Source organism: Columba livia, chromosome 22, assembly GCF_036013475.1.
Source record: "Columba livia isolate bColLiv1 breed racing homer chromosome 22, bColLiv1.pat.W.v2, whole genome shotgun sequence".
NCBI classification, from domain to species: domain Eukaryota; kingdom Metazoa; phylum Chordata; class Aves; order Columbiformes; family Columbidae; genus Columba; species Columba livia.
The window spans coordinates 4,363,234-4,383,290 of NC_088623.1; the positions used below are offsets into that span (position 1 = coordinate 4,363,234).

General features: G+C 48.5%; 2 protein-coding genes across 5 annotated transcripts; both read left to right on the top strand.

Annotated features, from left to right (window-relative positions):
• The first annotated feature begins 4 nt into the window (after nt 1-4).
• Nucleotides 5-4,106, top strand: YOD1 (YOD1 deubiquitinase). The gene is made up of 2 exons (XM_065038716.1): nt 5-277; nt 1,019-4,106. Exons 1-2 carry the CDS (start codon nt 70-72, stop codon nt 1,723-1,725), a joined length of 915 nt encoding a protein of 304 aa, XP_064894788.1. The 5' UTR covers nt 5-69; the 3' UTR covers nt 1,726-4,106.
• Nucleotides 4,107-6,271: 2,165 nt separating this feature from the next.
• Nucleotides 6,272-14,145, top strand: C22H1orf116 (chromosome 22 C1orf116 homolog). Of its 4 annotated transcripts, none has more exons than XM_021298326.2 (4): nt 6,273-7,146; nt 9,953-10,083; nt 11,373-11,550; nt 12,039-14,145. In XM_021298326.2, exons 2-4 carry the CDS (start codon nt 9,991-9,993, stop codon nt 13,256-13,258), a joined length of 1,491 nt encoding a protein of 496 aa, XP_021154001.2. In that variant the 5' UTR covers nt 6,273-7,146; nt 9,953-9,990; the 3' UTR covers nt 13,259-14,145. The 4 variants fall into 4 exon arrangements, with proteins under 4 accessions (XP_064894785.1, XP_021154001.2, XP_064894783.1 ...); XM_065038711.1 differs by having other exon boundaries at nt 6,278-7,034; XM_065038712.1 differs by lacking the exon at nt 6,273-7,146 and adding an exon at nt 10,575-10,654 and having other exon boundaries at nt 9,951-10,083.
• Nucleotides 14,146-20,057: the final 5,912 nt, after the last annotated feature.

Sequence of the window (20,057 nt, forward strand, 5' to 3'; positions counted from 1 at the left end):
GGAGTGGTGGTGGGCCGGAAGCGGAAGTGGCGGGCATTCGGTGGGGCGGCGGCGGCGGCCGCGCCGAGGATGCTGCGGCTGCGCTGCAAGGCCCGGAGCGGGACGCACCCGCTGCCCGGCCTCACCGCCCACTCCCGCCTCCGCGACATGCAGGCCGCCCTGGCCGCCCTCACCGGCGTCCCCATCCCGGCCCAGCGCCTCCTGCTCGGCTTCCCGCCGCGGAGCCTGGACCTCAGCGATGGCGAGCGGCGGCTTGGAGACCTCGGCATCCACTCGGGTGAGAGTCGGGGCCTGCGCGGTGCGGGGGGGCGGGCACCGGCGTTTTGTAGCCTCCGCTGCCCCGCCGGGTGTTAAGTACCTTAATTAGAAGAGGCTGCGGCAAAGCACGCCCATCCCCAACCGGTTCCTCTTCCCGCGGCGGCTGCGGGTGGCTCCTGCTCGCCCGTGGGGAGTTTGGCCACATCCCGGGGTGCGGAGGCAGAACGGCGGGACTCCCGGGGGCTGGACGGGGACAGGGACCCACCAGGTGAGTACAGCAGAGCCCACCGGCTACACCCAGTGGGTTGTGGTGCTACCGGCTGTTTTGGCAGTTTCTATTTTCCATCAGGAAAGCGAATGCGATCCTTAATAATAACAATGCTGTCCTTAATAATAACAATGCTGTCCTTAATAATAACAACGCAGCCACGTCGTTCTGTTTTAGGAGCATCACCTCTAACAAGGGGCAATGGATACAAACTGGAACACAAGAGGTTCCACTTAAATGTGAGAAGAAACTTGTTCCTGGTGAGGGTGGCAGAGCCTGGCCCAGGCTGCCCAGGGGGTTGTGGAGTCTCCTTCTGTGCAGACATTCCAACCCGCCTGGACACCTTCCTGTGTAACCTCATCTGGGTGTTCCTGCTCCATGGGGGGATTGCACTGGATGAGCTTTCCAGGTCCCTTCCAACCCCTGACACTCTGGGATTCTGTGAACTCCCATCTCCGTATTTCTCACAATTCTTCCTCCTCTCCTTGCCAGGCGATACTCTCATAGTCGAAGAGGACACTTCCAAACCCAAGACTGACTCGCCCGTAGTCACCAAAAGAACGATGCCCAACTCTGTGAGGGAAGCCGTGCCTGTGCTGGCCAGGAGGGTTGTTCCGGCGGATAACTCCTGTCTCTTCACCAGCGTCTACTATGTGGTGGAGGGAGGTGTTTACGACCCAGCCTGCGCTCCAGAGATGCGCAGCCTCATAGCCCAGATAGTAGCGAGTGATCCTGAATCTTACTGTGAGGCAGTTCTAGGGAAAACAAACAGGGAGTATTGTGACTGGATCAGAAGAGAAGAGACTTGGGGAGGAGCCATCGAAGTGTCCATTTTATCCAAATTTTACCAGTGCGAAATCTGTGTGGTGGACACGCAGACAGTCAGAATCGACCGTTTTGGGGAAGATGCCGGTTACACGAAGCGAGTGCTTTTAATTTACGACGGGATTCATTACGATCCGCTCGAGCGCAAAATCCTCGACTCGGACATTCCTCCGCAGACCATTTTCTCCACAACTGATGATGTTGTTCTCGCACAAGCGCTGGAGTTGGCGGATGAAGCCAGACGGAAGAGGCAGTTCACGGATGTGAATCACTTTACGCTGAGATGCATGGTGTGCCAGAAGGGACTAACCGGCCAAGTGGAAGCCAGAGAACACGCCAAGGAGACCGGACACACCAACTTCGGAGAAGTGTGACACCTGCATGAGGATGGTTACATCGACTACCTCACCAATCCGGAATAAAATTCTGGATTTCCTGATAAGCTGTATGTAATCCTAAAATTCCGTTCACAAAGCTTGAAAAGCGTATTAACTTCATGACGGCCAAGATGCACAGGTTTGTTACACTTAGCGACCTTCCCAATGGATTTGAAATGGGTAGCGTCTCACATGCTAATTTATAGTATAGTGGTATACACTGGCAGCTAAAACCTGATTTCTAAAATCTCTTTGTGTACGTGATCTGAGCCGACTTAAAACTAGGCTCGTTCAACACTAGCTTAAAATCTAGTCTCTAAGTTGCTGAATTAATCTCTCTGTATTATGTTTTCAGGGCAATTAACTTAATCTAAGAGTTTAGGAAACACACGTGTCAGCGTTACTTACACTAAGAATTGGACTCTGCGCATACAAGCAGTTCTTGCAGGGGAAACTGCTCACTCAGTGCACGATTTTTAATGGAAAGTGTCTCTCAAAGCTGCCCTATAGTATGTTACCATCCGAAATAGAGTGGATTGTTTGTGTGAAGTCGTGGCTGTAGAGAAAGAAATGGCCTCTAAGCTTTAAGGTAGCCTTTAAATTAACAAGTAGATGGTGAAGTGTTGAATAAACTTATTAATACTCTGTAGGTAGTTTTTAGTTGCTTGAAAAATAACTATCCAACCCCCGTGTTAACACTGCATCAGAACATAGGCATGTTTCTTGAAATACTTGGGATTCTTCTTCATAATACTGTCTGAAATTCCGGCAAGAGGGAAATATAGTAGTTAGGGAAGTGACTTGCATCTGTTAAATACATTTAAGCAGACTTGACTTGGGTATAGCCGATTTCGCGGCCACAGTGTTACTAAGCTGTACCAGATTCCGAATACTGTATATTCGCACTTTAAGGTATAGTTCTCACTCTTTGCTGGTTAAAAGTTTTGCCCTTTTCAGAAGGACAGAGCGCTAACCCGGAAGGGAGGCTTGAAATTTCTTCATCTGCCTTAATGTGTTGGATTTGTCAGCGATGACTGTTCAGTAGCAAGACTTTAATTCTGATAATGAAGGGTGCAGCTTAATTTCCAGAACAGAATAAGCTGCGTAAACTGCCCTACTTCTGGTACTGTTCAGAATAAGGGAAGTTGAAATGGGTTTAATAAATCTTAACACCTCACAGTGGGGTTGTGAGGCTTAACAGCAAGTGCTTTTGAGGTCTTTTAAAAGGTGCTGTAAAGGTGCGTATTACTGAAAGGGATTTTTGTTTTTTTTCCTTTGAAATGCCTGCCACACATTTGTTGAATTGAATTTTAAAATATTCTGAGCCTGCTGTTCTTCTGTTGCTCTGTTTCGAGTTGCCTTCCTTGCACTTTTACAACTGGGGAGCAAGAATGTGCGTCTTTGGACTGAGGCAGAAATAAACCTGCTTTCCAAGTGGCATCCAAGATCTAGTTTTAAAGGCCTCCTGGTGCAGCAAAATCATCTTTTCTAGAAAAAGCGCGTTTCACTGAAGTTCTCAACAGAGGCTCCCAGTTGGACCTTGAAATACAGGAGGGTCTTACTGAAGAAGGAACACAATTACAGAAGTGCTTTGCTGAATCGAGACATGAATAATTAAGTATAAAGAATAGAATCACTAAGAGCACTATGGACCATGTTTCTTTTTAACTCAGTATTAAAACACGTTAGCACTGTTGGGAGTTACCTATAGAAATAGACACTTCCAGTGTTAAACCCCGCCTTACTTTTAGCCTATCATTAGGAGAGGAAAAAAAACAACGAAAAAAGAGACAAAAACCAAACAAAACCATTAAAACCGATGCTTATAAACCTAAAGAAATACCTGCCAGGTCAAAGGAACTTGAAGATTACACTGTGTTTGAACTACTTGAGATGAAATACTGTCTGAGACCAAGAGACTGTCAATCCTACCTTGTATTCTCAGCTCTCACGCTGAATGGTGAGACCCCTCGGACAAGGAGCTGCTCCTCACCCTTTGCCATCTGTAAAACGGACCCAATAGCTACCTCAGAGAGGTGGACAAGGCGACTGCCCTCGGGTGAAGTGGAAGATACATATTTATTGTCTGCCGCGTTTGCAAACGCATCGCCTTTTGGGGAGCAACACTTTGATTTTCAGCTTTGTATCCCGGATGGATTTCCGAAAGCGTGTAGAAGTATTTTTATTTGGTATTCCTCAGTTGCAGTATTTTAAAAATTAGCTTTATTTAATCCAGAGTGTTTAGCTTTGCCATATCATGTTTGCATTGGGAATCTACTAACAGAGAACCAGTTCCGTTTGAGGGAGATGTGTCAATATCACTGCTTGGATGTTTTCTTTTGTTGCCTAGAAAATAAAATCTCTTTGGTTAAATAACATCAACTGACCTGCTGTAATTCATCTGTGTAAAAGCTGGTGCTGTTACATGCTGACAAACTCATTCAAAGGACGCGTAACCTGTGAGTTGGAAGACCTTGTGGGATTCTCCTAACGGTCCCAAACAGAAAGTATCTACATTATTTAAAATGTGAGATACAGATACATTTAAAGTATGATTCCATTTTTTTCCTAAATGTTGTAACTGTTAGGTTTTTGTTTTGTTTTTCTGTTTTGCCTTTTTCTTTTAAATAACTTTTTTACCAGCATCTGATACAGTAAAAGTATCAAAAAATGGCATCCTGGTATAAAATGAACTGAACATCACGAATAGCGCTTACACTGAACTGCTATTAATTGTACATCAAGGTGTTACAGCTATTTTGGAGCAGAGGGGGTTCAGGAAGCGGCAGGAAGTGTCACCTGCCCAATCCCAATCCACAAAGCCTGTAAGTAAATCCCGATCCTCTTATTCCCATTTGAAATGAGCCCTCATTTCCTCGCTGAGTGCTTCAGCACAGAGCGCAGGGAATAAACGGGCCCTGGCTACTGCAATTAAAAATAAATCAAATTAACAGCCGGGTTGTTGGGATTGTTTTACCAATCTGCATTTACCAACAGATTTCGGGAACTCTGTTCTGGAGCTTGAATTAAATAAAGAATTCTGGTTTCCTGGTTCTAGGCTGGCCGTTTCACTAAATTCCTTTAATTAAAGAAGAGCCTAACGCACTAATTGCCTGGCCTTTCATGACCATATTTTACAAAGAGTTTTACAAACTCTTGGCTAAGAGGAACAAAAAGTTTTCATCTTGCTATTTGGAGAATTACAGGTCTTAATCACACAAATGAAACGCCTGCCTGTGTTTTAAATCAAACTATGCGGCCAGCTGTAGAACTGCTATTCTGGTTTTGCAGAATAAAATCAATTAGAACGGGCTGAAATCAATATTTTTCCCTCCTCTTAGTCTGAGGAGACAAAAGAATGCGATAGGGGAGTCAACAAAACCAGGTTGTCCAAGATTGCAGTGTCCTTCTCTATTATTTTTAATTAAAGCCTTGGGGAAAACGTTGGGGAACTGTGTTATACCTTGAGAGCCACCTCCTCATTGCCGATGTGGAGTTAATGCCAACCAAGCTATGGAAACACATCACCACGCTTCTCTACCTCTTTTCTACAAAATAGGGATAATAAATAGGTTTCCTTGCTTAGTTCCCAGCCATATTAAGATTTATTTCTCTAAACTGCTGTGTAACACTAGGCATTAACTCCCTAGTATTTTTCATAAGTGATTTGTCAGCATACGCACTGTACACACAATTTGGTCAAAGGAAAGTGTCCAACAGTCCCCCCCAGAGTCAAATAAATGTCATTACCTGGACAGGTATCGGTGACGCCACACAGATGCGTTTCCTTCGGGGCCAGGACTGAATCATTTCTGTTCTTTTGTTTATGAACAGGGCGAGGCACGACAGGTCTGTTAACATGCCAAAGTCCTTTCACGGCATTGTGCAGTTTTCTCTGCATCACTCCACTACTTGCATATACTTCATGCCATCTATATGAAATCACGCTTTATTTTGGGTTGTCGCTATTTATATTCATTGGAGGAAGAGGAATGTGGGAAAAGAACAGGTTCTGTCTGTGCATGTGATTCAGAGAAGCTCAAGACTTCTCTTAATAAAGCATGACATTTTCCTGAGTTAGGCAGAGCCCTGCAGATAGCAATTCTATCTGCTTTATTGCTGAGATTTAAGCCCTTGTACTGCCACATCTCTCAGCTCTTCACAGGCTGGTTGGGGCTCCAGGGACCTCCAGCTGCTTGATTTACTCCTCAGCACATGTTCCCTTTGTAACAGGGCACAGCTGGTGCTCTTCTGCTTTCCCTCCATCCTTCCATGGCTTTAAATAACCCCTGGTTTCACTTCCCTGTTCTGTGTAGCAGGGAACACACATTGCAACACAACCTCCTTCTTCTCCTAAAAATAAATATCATTTAAACACAAAAACTTGAATGAATCTAGTGGCTGCATCAGTTCTGGAAGTTCGCTGCAGGGTTTCTGCTGGGATAGTTATAGTAATCCAGTGAGGAACACCCTGCAGAGCAGATACAAGTCTATGCTGTGGGTCGGTGGGGGGGGGGGGGAACAATGACCTAAGCATTATCAGAGAGAAAAACTCTAATTTGAATAGGAGACCTCAAAGTCAGGGCAATAACAAGTCACTGCAGTTCTTCCAGCTGCTTCTAAAACAGCCTTTTCCCCATCTTTACAAGAATCTCCTTACAGGTGGCAAACTTTCAGTCTCTTGGGATAACTTTGGTGATATGCAAGTATATACCCGTCCTGGCAACAATCTGCTTTTAGAGCCAAGAAGGAACCAGGTCTTACCCTGAGCTGAGGGACCTCGTGCACAAAACCACCGAAGAGAATAAACCTGTCGTGGGGGTGATGCCTTCAGCAGCACCCGCTGCAAACACCCAGCGAAAGGACTTAATTACTACGTACAAAAGCGCTTTGGTCAGGGCTGCACGTTGGGCTCCCCGGCGTGTCAGCGAGCAGCAATGCAGCAGAACAGGCTGGCGGATTAAGGAGCGAAACCAGTGCGAGGACATCAGAGGCCATCAGCTTGAGCAGGGAAGTGAGCGAGCTGGGTGGTACCGAGCCCAGCTGCCCGCAGCCTCCCCAGCACCCTGCGCCTCTGCAACTTGGAGCAAAACTGCTTGAGCAGGGCTGCCGGAGAGCACGGGACGCAGGGACCCAGCTGCTTCAGGTCAGAATATGAAGCTGTTCTAGGGGCTCGGCCGTGCTGTGACCCCAGCCCGGAGCAGGGGTGCAGATGAGTCTCTCCCAGTGCTACAGGTGAGGGGCCAGGGACTCAGCTGTGAGCACGGATCTGCCAGCACCCACGCAGCCTTATCTCCGCTGGGAAGGTGAGTTAATGTGTAACCCGGCTCTGTTTGGTTAGCCTGGAAAAGTAAAGAAGTCCTGGGGTAGGCACGGCTGGGACAAGGACTTGGGCAGCGTGGAACGACAGATGAACTGGTAAAAAAGAAAAGAATATAATAATAATCATCTCTATTCCTTCTTGTCTTTTGCTTTCTGTCATTTTCCTGCTGAACAGGCTGTGGGTGAGGGGCTGGGTGTCTCTGCCCGGGGGGGGACACGGGGCTCTGGGCACCCGTGGGGCTATGGACGGGCTTTGCTTGGCAAGGGGAAAGTGTGGTGGAGGTGGCACAGGAGACAGCAGCAGTGAAGATGGATGGGGTAGCAGTGGGAGGAAAGCTGGGGAGACCAAAAGCTCAGACCAATGCTCCGTGCGCTTGATTTACTTGTTTAAATAGGAGGAACTGCAGATCTGCTGCCAAAGTCTCCTTTCACCCCAGGGTGGGATCCATCCTGCTGCAGAGCAGAAGCTGCTGAGATGGGACCTGCAAAGGGGGTTTTGCTTTGTTTTTGTTGCTTCAGGCTGGTCAGGATAAAGCTCTTTGCTGGTGGAGGCATTACAGCTCCTCTGCTTTACACAGCAAAACTAACCGAGGTTCTTTAACATTGCTGGAGAGCCATGGTAGAGTTGCTTGTAGTAGTCCTGCCCTTAAAAAGAAAGTAGCCTGCTCATATAAAGCAATTAGCATTAATTGCTACCCAGCACCTCTTTGATGTGTGAGGGCTCAGCGAGCTTTGTAGAGGACAGTTACGGCAGCTGTAACAAAAGCTGCACAAACTGGCCTTTTATTTTAGATTAAAAAAATAGCTTCTTCTAAAAGCATTTTTTTAGTGGGGGAAGATATATACCACTGGAAAAGAGCTTTTCAAGTACCACGTCTTTTAATGTTAACGCTCGGTCATAGCTTAGTTTGTGGCTGAACTGCCACGTTGTTCAAGCAGAACTGTAAAATCCTCCTGAATCATAAACACCGGGATTTTTTTCAACACTGATTTTTCCTCTTTCCCAAGTCGGATAAATGCGTTAGAGCCATAATCGCATCAGAGAACTAGAAGGCAGGAAAATGAACTTGTTGTTTCTGCGTAGATCCTCTCCAGCATGGGACGAGCTCCGGGCTGGACTTTGCCTCCCCATTAGCTGGGTACAAAACCTTGGGCGGCCACTTTCTGGTCCTGAAAATGCTGTTAGAAGGAGAGCAAATGGTTTCTTCCGATGGGCTGCTAACAGTGGGCATCCTCACCCTCATGGAGAAATCAGCTCTGTGGAGACCCCTAATTAGAGCCGGGCCAGGCTGCTGCCTTGCACCAAGGATTTGGCTCTGACAGCTGCTCCAGCTGTGGGTGTCAAGTCTGAGCAAGACTTTGGCTTCCCCAGGAGCCTTTCGCTCTCCCGAATTTGGGCAGCAGGCAGCGAGGAGCATTGCAGCAATCCCAGCCGAGCTGCTTGGAAACAGACTCATATTCCACATTGCAGATATGCAGGTGAACAGCAAAACTCTGCAGGCTACAAAAACCCCCAAACTCAGATGGTGTGTCTGCTTTCTGACGAGTAGAAGCTCTAGCTATAAGGTTATCCAAATTAAAAGAATCAAGAGTGTTGCTGTTCCAAACCCACCACTTACTGAAATATGATTTAAGCAGTAAATAATGCAAAAGTGAGACTGAAATATTAAACCACTCCTGCGTAAAAAGATCAGATCTGTCAGGGCGTGGGCGTCGAAATCTGATTTTTGCGGCATGTTCCAATTACAAAGGAATTCTTTCAGGGTCTAACACTCTGAACAAGCAGCTGGTTTTGCTCACTTATCTCTCCATCTAATTCCCTGATCCTGCTACAAAAAAAAGCAAAGCAGGAGCTGCCAGGTCACAGCACAAAGAGCTCCTCTGTCTTCTGCCCAGCAAACCTTCCCGCGTGGGTCCGTGTGTGTTGGAGCAGGCATTTGTTTTGCTGCTGCCATCAGCCTCCGCAGCCCCGTTCTCCCCCAAAGAATGGGCGGTGCGCGTGAAGAAAACACCTAATTGGCAGTGGCAGTAAATTTTGGGAGGTTAATGCTTTACATCCAGAAGTAATTACGCCTTTTGGAGGCTGCTCAGCCTCTCCCCGCAGGCAGCGGAGCTCTCTTGGCCGTGCATTCCATGAGCAAAACTCAACCCCCGGCCAGTTGTTTTTCAGCCACAGTGACCACATTGGGGTCCCACTGGTGTGGGGGCACAGGCTGCACCCAGACAGCAGCAAAGCTGCATTGCCATGGGTAGAGGGGACATTGGGGTGCTGCTTGTGACACCCCGGGGTGGCCACAGACCTGGGACATCTCTGCAGCCTGGCTCCGTGTGAACCATGCCAGGTGTCCCCAAACACACCCCAAGGTCCGGGGGAACCTCCCCAAAGCTGTGACACCCCCTGGCAGGGTGACAGAGGAAGTGCTTCCCCAAGAGGGTCCTCAAAGCATAGCAAGGCTGTGACCAAATGGTGGCACTTTGCGTCAGCATGTTCACAAGTTGGAGAGAAGTTCAGCTTCATAGATGGTGACAGTGGATGTGTGGAGGGACAACATCTCACCAAGCAAAGCTGGGCTGGGATCACTGCTGAGCTGGGCTTTCAACCCCTTCCTTCACTCAGGAACCACCTTATCCTGATATGATTAAACCACCAGCATGAGATGGCTGTGGACAGGCGCTCCAAAGCTTCCTCTGTTCTCCATTCTTTTGGGGAAACCTTCAGTTCCAAGGATGCTTTTCAAAAGCCCTTTCTCCCAAAGAGAAAAGCCTAAGATCGAGGACATTTGCATCCATCCATCCATCCAGCATCTTCCCAGCCCGCCTGTCCTGCCTCTGGCTGAGCCAGCTTTCTTGCATTGTTCCGGGGGTTCTCACAGCTTAACGCTTCTCCTCTCTTCTGCTTCAGCCGGGATATTGCCCCCCGCACCAGACGCAGCCTGTGATATGCCTAGGAAGGAGCTGGGGCTGGGGATGGCTGGCTGCAACTCTGGCAGCTGCGACAGCGTGGTCAGCACAGCCTCCAACCACTCACAGCGTGTAAGTAACCCCGTTGGACCCAGCCTGGGCACGGCAGGGGCTCAACTCATCCCTTTCGGTGGCTGAGGAAGGAGTTTGGTCTGATCTCTGCTCAAAACCGCACTTCATCTGTGCTTTGGAAGGACCCGGGGGCTCTGATGGGAGGGAGTGCAAGGACCAACTTAATTCCTGCCCCAAAGCAACCTCAGACTTTCCATCCTGGCACTTCTCCTCTGCTCCTGTGAGGTCTCCTGGGGGAATCGACCCTGAGAGCCCAGCGGCTCCTGCATCGCTCAAAGATGCAGACAGAGAGTGCAGGGAGAGCCTGGTGAGCTCCCCAGTGAGACCGGTTGGAGAACTGGGTCAGTCTGGTTCCAACAGGGTGATTTCACCTGGAAAAACCAGCAGGCCGTACTCCTCCCAGCTGACAAGAGATTAATTTCCCAGATTAATTAAGGCAGAGGTGAGTTTGGACCATGGGTGTAGATGTATAATTTTTCTCTGTCCATTAGAGCTTGTTCGTCTCCAAACACTGATTCCAAGATTGATGGACTAATTACATCCTGTCTGACTCGGAGCATAATTGATACGTGTAAGCGCAACACTCGGTCCTGAACAGGTTTCCTATTTGATGTATTGCAAACCAGAACCAAACCCTCAGAAATTTATTAGGGATGGAAAAACTGGTTACAATAGTGCATGGTAAAAGATTTGGATAGGTGTCTCTCTGCAAAACAGCTCCACCTGGGACAACTTCTCTGTGCTTGTTGATCTGATCCACACTCCATCCTTTGCTGCACTTAATTTTTTTTCATTATATATTGCATGTGTCACCTTGTAACTTGGCACTTCCACAGCAATCATAGCTCATGATACTTGAAATACAATAAAAATTAAACAGCATCTTACCATACTTGTTTTAAAGCTGGGGCATGAATAGGAGAACAAGGAGACCACCACCCACAGATAAGCTTTCAGTATTTCTGGTATTTATACAAGCTTCTAAAATACAGCATTGCTGATCAGTATAGTTGTCTGTATGTATAGACTGCCCACATAACCAATCTGCTCATATTTCAAAGTAAACTAAAGAACTAAAAGGTAGAGACCAAGTTTCCAAGTTAAGAATAATCCATCTTCTGGTGTTCATAGTAGGGTAATATAAAAATGGCCTTTAAGCATCTAAATATTTAGAGGAAGTTGTCTAGTTTTCTATAGCTGTAGGTATCAGTTTTTGAATAGTCACTGTCCAGGGCTGTGAATAACAACACACCTCTGCCTCCTACCTGGGCTTCTTTTTTCCTTTCCAGAGCGATAACAGCTATGACTACTTATCTGTGGAAGAGAAAGAGTGCTTGATGTTCTTAGAAGAAACTATTGGCTCACTGGATGCAGAAGCGGACAGCGGGGTCTCTACTGATGAGACCGACTACATGGAGCCTTCCAAGCTGCCTGGGACACAGCCAAAAAGAGACCCCCTGCCCCAGGGTGAGCTGGCAACTGGTGCTCCAGCATTGTTTGCAAAGGGACTTTCAGGCCAGGCTGCGTTCCCTGGGCAGGGAGGGAGCACGGCCCCAGTTTCATGCATGGGGGGAGCTAAAGCAGCTTGGTTTTGTCACTCTGGCGAGCGGTGGCTGGATGCAGCGATATGGGGAGGGCAGCAACTGCGTTTTCTGGTGCGTGGGAGCTGCTGGCAGATAGCGAGCGAGGGCAGCAGCGCTGCAGGGCAGAGCATCTTTGCTGGTGCTCTGAACAGGCTCACACAGACTAACAAGGCTCCTTGCTCAACATGTGCTTTGACAAATCCAAAGTATCCGCTTGCTTAGTGACAGAGTGTTGGCTGGGATCAGGGTAAACTCTCTGGGTGCAATTACTCTGTCACGGCCACAGGGGCATAGGAGGTGTGAAGAAATGTATTTTGCAGACTAGAAGTTGTCCTGTGTGCTGCATGACTTCACATCTTTCTCTTTGCCTAGATTTGGAAAAGGGGGCTCCCGCTCCGAGCGTAGGTCAGCAGCGTGTGGCTGAACAGGGGAGTGCCAAGAACATCTCTGCATTCTCAAGCTCGACCCCACCAGCGGCTCCAAGCCCAGGCTATCACAGTCTTCCAAGGAACATCACTGTGGCAAATGTACAAAGAGCAAACGGAGCTTCTGAGAGCAAAGTGACTGTCTGCACAGTGGAGAACCCAGTGCCAGGGGGTAAATCACAGGAGATGGCCAAGGACAACAGCCTTGACCAAGCCAACACAAGAAGCCAAACAAAGTCCCTGGGATCTTTGGTTATCCAACCTCCAGATCCCTTCCAGGATGACCTGATGAGCCTCGAGTGGTCACGGAGCAATCGCTCAGATGCCAAGAGGGAAACAGCCAAGGAGACCAAGACTTGGACTAACTGGGGCCAGCCAGAGAAATCCATGGTGGAAGAGGCCCCTCAGGACCCAGATGCCAAGCGTGGGCCTCCAACTGCCCCCAAGCCACGAAAATTACCACCAAATATTATCCTAAAAAGCAGTAAAACCAGCCAAGTGCCACTCGCCACAGAGCCTGGCCAGAAGGTAAAAGCACCACTGTCGTCCTCATCTGTCTCTGCCAGCAACACCACTGCTGAAAAAGTGAATTCGGGGCACCTTGACCCCAAGGAGAGGGAGAAAGCTCATCAGGAAGCCTTGGAGAAGCTTGGATTGTCCCAGGACAAGAGGGAGCCCAGTAGCCACCTTCAACCTACCATGCAAGCCCAAACAAAAGAGATGCCATTCCCCGTTCCTGGAGAGCCCGGGGCACAACGTGGCGTGGCAGAGAGGTCGGTACCGGGCATCCGACAGATGAACTTCAAATCCAACACCCTGGAACGCTCTGGCGTGGGGCTGAGTAGCTACATGAGCAGCACCAAGGAGCAGAATGTCAAGACCAGCAGCTCCCTGGGCAAGATGTCCTTCATCGAGCGGCTTGCCCCGAGCTTCCTCAAGAGCAGCCGCTCCCGGCCAGTTTCCCTTGGGGCAGGGAAGGACTTTGCTGGTCTAAAGGAGCCCGTGGGGAAGGTGGAGCCAGAGAAGAGCAGCAAGCGGCGATCCCACCCGCTGCAGAACTTCCCCAGGCCACCCCGCTCCTCTGTCAGCGTGAAGATTTCCCCCAAGGACACGACGGATGAGAACCGGCGAGAGGCACTGAAGAAGCTCGGCCTGCTGAAGGAATAGATCCACAAAGTGGTGGGGCTGCTGGAAAAGGGGCTTTTCATCCTGGATCCAGGTACCACAACCATAAGCATCTTCTGCTGTGATCTCCTGCCCCAGCATCGTGGGAGCAGTACCGTGAGAGGTATTCGGAGCTTCACACCAAATAAAGTAATGCCACATGTACATAGTATTTTGTATATAGCAAGTGTCTACGAGCTATTTATATAAAGCATCACTCAGCATGTGGATGGGGCATATTCTCCTACAGGGTCATTTGGGGATTCGTCGCAACAGGGAAGCCATGGAACTGAGGTTTTGACTTATTTTAAAAGAGGTTCCCCCTGAATAAAGCCTCTCCAGGAAGAACTGCAGGGCTCTCCTGCTCCTTTAGGATTTGATGGGTTTTTGTTAAATTTATCAAAAGCCTGTGGGGCCTGAGCACTCATGTGCCAGAGACAAGTGCCTCCCGAGAGCCACAACTGCCAAATAGAAAAGTGCCAGACCGAGGGGCACCGGAGGGGACTCAGCAACACCCCCCATGCTCGAGTGCCCGGTCCCACCGTCACCTCTGCCTGCTCTCACATCCAGCCCTGACACCCTGGATATAGCACAAACATCCAGCATGAAGTGACAGTGAAGAAGTGACAGACTGTGTGTTGGTGGCAGAAGTGCTGCCCAAAACAAGAGAGAGATGCAAATCTGAGACAACATCATTTCATTCCCTCTCAAACTCTCCTCGCATCTTGCAGACCCAGCTGATGCTGTCAACATTTATGCTGCGCCCCTTTCAGAACAAAGGTGGCTTATTTCTGTAATAAACTTGTATATGATGAGAAAATGACTGTGCAACACAGGTTTACTCTCATGTTGCAATCAAAGCTCTGGTAAAGCTAAATAATGAGTTTTAACCTTCAGTTTGTCTTGTCTTCCACTACAATAAGCAGATGCAAAGTCTGCTACTGCATTGCCAGGCTGGGATGGGTGACATGGGATCTGCCAATGCTCCAGTCGATCCCTTCCAGCATGCACCATCTCCCATAGCAGCTGTGGTGGTTGAAAAGCCACACTAACAGCTTAGCTTGAAAGGATCATTTTAGTTTCTTCACCAAAAACAAATCCTCCATGCAATCCTGGCTTTCAGTTTTGGACATCTAGAGAGCGCCACTGCTAATAAGGGGAGCGCCTTTGGTTCTAACAGGCAATTTAATTTCAAAACTAATGTAGGTTTCCTTTAGCGAGAGGGGCTGACCCATGGAGGCAATTACACTAAATAATTTACTTATGTTAATTAAATGCTTGCAGCATTAAGATAAAGTTGCGCTTGAGCATTTTCATCGCCGACCTTGCAGTACAATCAGCTTTTAAAGACAGTGTTGTGAATACTAAACAGGCTTTTACTGACAAAAGCCAGAGCCAGGCTTTGAATTCCTCTCCAAAAAGGCATGTGCCGAGCTTCGGTTTTGCATGGCAAGAAGGGGAGGTCAAAATCCACACAGGTTTGGAAGAGAATAGAAAGCTCAGTCCTGACAAACTTATCCATGGGTGCCCGCTAAGTTTTCTTTGCCTATGATATTTCTACAGGGGGCTAGTGGATGGGACAGGGATGAGAGAGCTCTGGTCTCACTGGAGGAGCTGGGAGCCCTGAAGGAAACACCTTCTGCTTAGAACAAGCAAATTTGTTCTGGAAAGGCACCAGCCCACAAAAGATGGGGTTACCAGATCTCTTGCAAGAGCCGCCTTCTGAGGGCTGACCCCTTCACTCAGAGCTTAATCTTGCATTTTCCTCTCCTCTTTCATTTACACTGCACTCTCCCTGCCTTTAAATTCAGTCATTTGCACTTGAAAGTCTCCAGCCTGAGGAACACAGCGCTGGGTGGGAACGTCTCCTGCTGCCTGTCTGCTCTTTGGCCCCATTCCAGCCTGCCAGCTCACCCAGGCACCACCACATATTCCCCCTTTTTGTTTGCAGAGAGGGCCAGGAAGCAGCATCACTCACAGCAGCCTAACAGTTAAAGACACCCAGATAATTTCTCCCCGAGCACGGAGGACCACAGGGAGCAAAACTCTTCTGCTGTGATAAAACCCACGATCCACAGTCTCCAAGAAAGAGATTTACCTTTGCTCTAGCCCACATCTCTCATCAGCAGCCTCCAGCAACTCCTCAGCCAGGTCCCCTTGGGATCCAACCATCACCTGATGGAGAAGCAGCCAAAACAGCCTCAATTTGCAGACTAACAAGAGCCCAAATGGGGTGATAAGCCTCTTTTTTATAAGAGGAAAAAGCTGGTGGGCAAGCAGATGAGTTCCTGGTTGCCCCAGCTGTGCTCCTCCATCCCACACAGCTGATGTAAGGAGATGCTGCAGCAATGCTGCTCTTCCCACAGAGAGGCAAGAGAAAGGCTGTTCCTGCCTATTAATGGTGTTTGGGGGTGTCTGAGAGATGGACAGGAGAAAGACAAGAACAGAAATAAAATCTACCTCCAGGTTGAGCCAAACTCCAGCTGAGCTCCTGGGCTCTAGTTACTTCTGAAAGTGGCCCACATGCTACTTAATTCTGGGAATAATATACTTGATTTGTGCCTGGAAGGCAAAAATCACAGCAGACCCCAGCCAAGAAAACAGCCCTGAAGAGAGATGATAATATTTCAGAAGTAACCTGAAGAGCTGATAAATGCACCCTCAATGCCTTAATGGGGATTCTACAGACTGTGTTTACACAGTGCAATGTTAGAGAAGACCCAAAGAAAACACTCAGCTTTGCATTTTGCACCGAGTATTCGTCTCCTTCTTAACTATCAGTCCCATACTGGCTCAGACATATCATTTCCATGTCTACATGAGCCTGTCAAGACCTACTATCCCAATTAGAAGCATTCTTGTGCACATCTTTCATTACAAACATCAAATTCAGGAGAAGTAGTTTGCTAAATTCTGGCAGTATCAAAGAATGTCAGCTGCACTGGGCCAAAGTCTCCAGGAGATGTTGGTCACCCTAATAACAGATTTTGTCACCGAGCAGCAGCTCCGGTGTGGGTGTCAGCAGGGAGCCTTGGGGCTGGTGTCCCACAGGAGGTCAGGGAGGTGGGTTGGTTACTGCTGGCCCGACACGTCTCCAGCTGGAGAACATCAGACCTGGGCTGGGTTTGTTTTGCTTTACTTACCAGCCATGCAAATTTACCTGGTATCTTAAAGCCAAACTAGATGCAATGTTCCTCATTCCTACTCTTAAAGCCTGTGCTCTGCCTCTGCCACATCAACCACCAGTTTGGGCTCAGTGAGCCACCAGACCGCCCTTAGCAGAGCTCCTGCTTGCCAAAGATCTCAGCTGCTCTTTCTTTCCAAATGTCCTTTAATTGGAAGTCTAGCAAGAGGCAGAAAGGGTCACTGTCGTTCCTTGCACAGGCTTCTATGTGCAATGATAACATATCTCTCTTGTTACAAGAACACTGCCCCAGCTAGAGTTTAATCATTAACTCCTGCTTGCACTGCAGGGCAAATAGGGGTGGTTGTGATTTATTCAGATCAACTCTGAGTGGACAAGCTGTGCTGAGATGCTGACAGCAATCCCGACAACTGTACATTGGTAAAACACATTGGCCCAAAGCCTCGGCGCGATGCCCGGTGCTCCACGGTGCCCGCCGCGCTGGTCATAGGGAAAGGATTCACCAACCAGCACCTGCTTGTTACAGGAAGGAAAATGAATTTCCTTAGCAAGCATAGCCCAGAAGAACAAATTCTGTGACTTGGCTGCAAGTTAACCCTTCTTTGGCAGTAGAAAAAGGTGCAAGGCAGCGGTGCTGAACCTTTCCATGTGCTGCCATCACTGTTTTCCTGCAGGAGACATCCTCCTTGCTGCCAGCTGCCTCCTGCTCCCAACTGTTCATAAAAAATGCTGAGAAAATGGCCCTTGTTGCTTCCAGTGCTGCTGCCCCTGCTGGATTTATTTGCTTTTTCTCTTTAAAGGAGGCCAGGTCCCCAGATGTTCCTGCTCCAAAAGCTGGGGTTGGCTTGGGACACCCAGGTTCCTCCTGCAGAGCCCAAGATGAGCGTTCCTGCTGCAGATGGGTGAGGAAGCAGGGCTGTCGTGAGTAAGATTGCTTGTTCTTACGGCTTCAAATCACCCCTGTCAAAGGTGATCAGCCTCCACCCAAAACATCTTGCCACCTCAGGGACTTAATACCTGGCTCAACTGGCTCCTCTCGGGAGAGCTGGTTTGACAGCAATCCCGCTGCGCCTGTCGCTGTTTTTGATCTCTCCCTCCTCAAACACCGCACTGCCTGGTGTGGGTCACCTGTTTCTCCCAATGCTCCAGCAATTCTGCTCCTTTCTATCTAAACGTGGGCTATGGCATTTGCTGGGGGATGCAGCAATCCCGAGCTGAATTCATCAATATTTTACAAGGAACCCAGGGACGCCAGACCCTGTGATGGAGAAGGGGATGGATAGTCCCATCAGTGACACAGTGCACACTCCTTGTGCCTGTGTTTAACCAGCCAGCAGTGGGATGCTGCTGCTTTACCTTCAACACCCCCCCAAACGTGCTCGTTATTTTCCCCTGAGCGATGAGTTGTGCCCCTTTCAATAACGTGAAGGATAACATGGAGCCAAAGATGGGTACTGCTCTGTACCCAAAGAGGTCTGGAAACCGTATCCAAATAAACCACAATGAAATAGGTCTCTAGAAGACCCGTTTGCCAGCTGTGCCCATTTGTCAGCTGTGGCCTGGGGACTTCTTGCTGTCTCCCTGCTCACAGATCCCCAAGAAAACCAGCAGATGGAACCTCATGCCCAGGAATACAGGGCAGAAGGTCCAACCTGCACCGGGAGCAAACTTGGCAGCTCTGCAGAGCTCAACAGCCTCTTTACCCGCGTTTCAAAGGTAGATGCGAACAGCAGATCTGTGACACCACCTCGGGTGACCGGCTGCGACACGGACACAGGGTGGCACTGTGCCACCGCAGCTCCGGGACCTTTGCAGGAGGGACATGCTGGTTAGGGGTTGGAATAAACGCTGCAAGGGATGCTGCTAAGGAGGGTCTGCGGATGCAAGGGGGTTTGCTGCTGGTGCTTTGCCTTGGGGCGTGGGGTCAAACACCCCATTACTGCAACGTAAATCAGAAATAATGCACAAAGTCCTTCCTGTGCCCCTCCCTGCCTGCACATCCGGCTCAGACCCATACCCAGGGATGGGGGTGCTCAGCAGAGGGGAATTTGCCTTCCCCAGTACTGTGGCCATACAAATGACTTAGGAAAAGAGGAAGCAGGTATGTGGTAATTAAGCTAGTACCACAGTTAATGTGAATTATTAACATTGCTGTGGATGTAGAGAGGCTTTTCCTTATCAGAAGCAATAAAACAACTACAAAAACCTTTGAAGGCACAGAACACTTCCCAAATCAGGAGTGTAAATTTGCCCCCAGCCCCTTTGGTGCATCTCCAGAGCTGGGGTGTCCCCAGGGCAGCTGCAGGTCCCCACAGCGCTTGGTCCTCACTGGGGGTCTCAGCTTTACCCCCATGGCAGCACGTGGGGTCCTCCAGAATAAACGTTTCAGCCACATTTGCAGTGTGGAGAAATCACACTGAGCAGCCTTACTGGTTTCCCACCACCACTTTTGTGTATCACATCTTATCGCTAATACAAAGGCAATCCTATTGCGTTGCCATTGATGCGATAATAAATGTCCTTAGACCAATAAATTCTGCTGAAGCCTAATCAGTATTGGGAAGTTTATCACATAGGTTTAGTATGAAACAATTGCCACAATATAAGTAATCGTATCTTGATAAAGAAAGCAAAACTGCTTAACAGAGATTTATCTTCACCCAGGGAGATTCAAAAGTGCCTCAGTGATTGACTTACACAAAATAATCCATCTTCAAAGCGTGCCTGCTCTCAAGGAGGGGAAGAGCAAGACCTTTGGGTCCCACCAGTACGCCATCGGGTCAGAACAAAGTCATTTCTGTCAACTCTGCCATGAACACCCTGAACCACACGCCGCTTCTCCCACCCTGCAAAGCCTGGAGCCAGCCCAGGCTGTTCTCAGAAATGCCACAGGTAGATGTTTATTTTCAATCAATCATTTTTATTAGAAGGAAAACCAGACCAAAGTCCCTCGCGATAACACAACTGTAGCCGTGCCTACATAGTTTTGAAATTACTGTCGCCACATCTACGCTTCTCTTGATTAAGATTATTTGGTTAGTGCAAAAGAGGAATTGTGTGTGTGTGTGCATGAACTAACTGCCTTTAGTTGTATCTTCAGGTCCTGTGAGGTGACAAGCGTGGCCATTGTCATAGAACAAACCATAATTGCTCACAACGAACCAAGCCCCAAACATGCCCAGGGGTTTGGTTGTACCTGCTCTGGGTTTGGTGATGGGTGATGGTACCTTTCCTGTGGCAACCTGACAAATGTGAAGTATGCAGTGGTTAAAATGTGGCTGGATTTAATTTAGAGATAAATTAATCACCAACTTATTGAGTGCATTGAATAGATTTTCGGGTAAAACCCCTGCGCCTTAGTGATACATCAGCGTGATTTCTCAACTTGGGTCTATTTAGCTGCTTGGTAATTCAGCTCTGCCAAGCCCGGCTGCAATGACCTGACACAATCCTGCTCATGGAGAAAGACCAGACTACAAAAAGGTGTTTGTTGGTTAAACAGCACTTGTACCAGCCAAGCATCATCACTTGTTTTGTTCTCATTGCAGGGATTGTTTTCTAACAGCCTTCAAAGCAGAAATGATCTTTTTGTCTTGCACTCATAAAGAGGATGGGGTGGAAAGAGGTGTGAGCTACATTAAGCATCCAGGTCCATTC

Coding starts and splice junctions, on each gene's coding strand:
- C22H1orf116 (XM_021298326.2), top strand. CDS start 9,991: ATGCCTAGGAAGGAGCTGGGGCTGGGGATGGCTGGCTGCAACTCTGGC. Junction 10,084..11,372: donor CCTCCAACCACTCACAGCGT/GTAAGTAACCCC, acceptor TTTCCTTTCCAG/AGCGATAACAGCTATGACTA. Junction 11,551..12,038: donor AAGAGACCCCCTGCCCCAGG/GTGAGCTGGCAA, acceptor CTCTTTGCCTAG/ATTTGGAAAAGGGGGCTCCC.
- YOD1 (XM_065038716.1), top strand. CDS start 70: ATGCTGCGGCTGCGCTGCAAGGCCCGGAGCGGGACGCACCCGCTGCCC. Junction 278..1,018: donor AGACCTCGGCATCCACTCGG/GTGAGAGTCGGG, acceptor TCTCCTTGCCAG/GCGATACTCTCATAGTCGAA.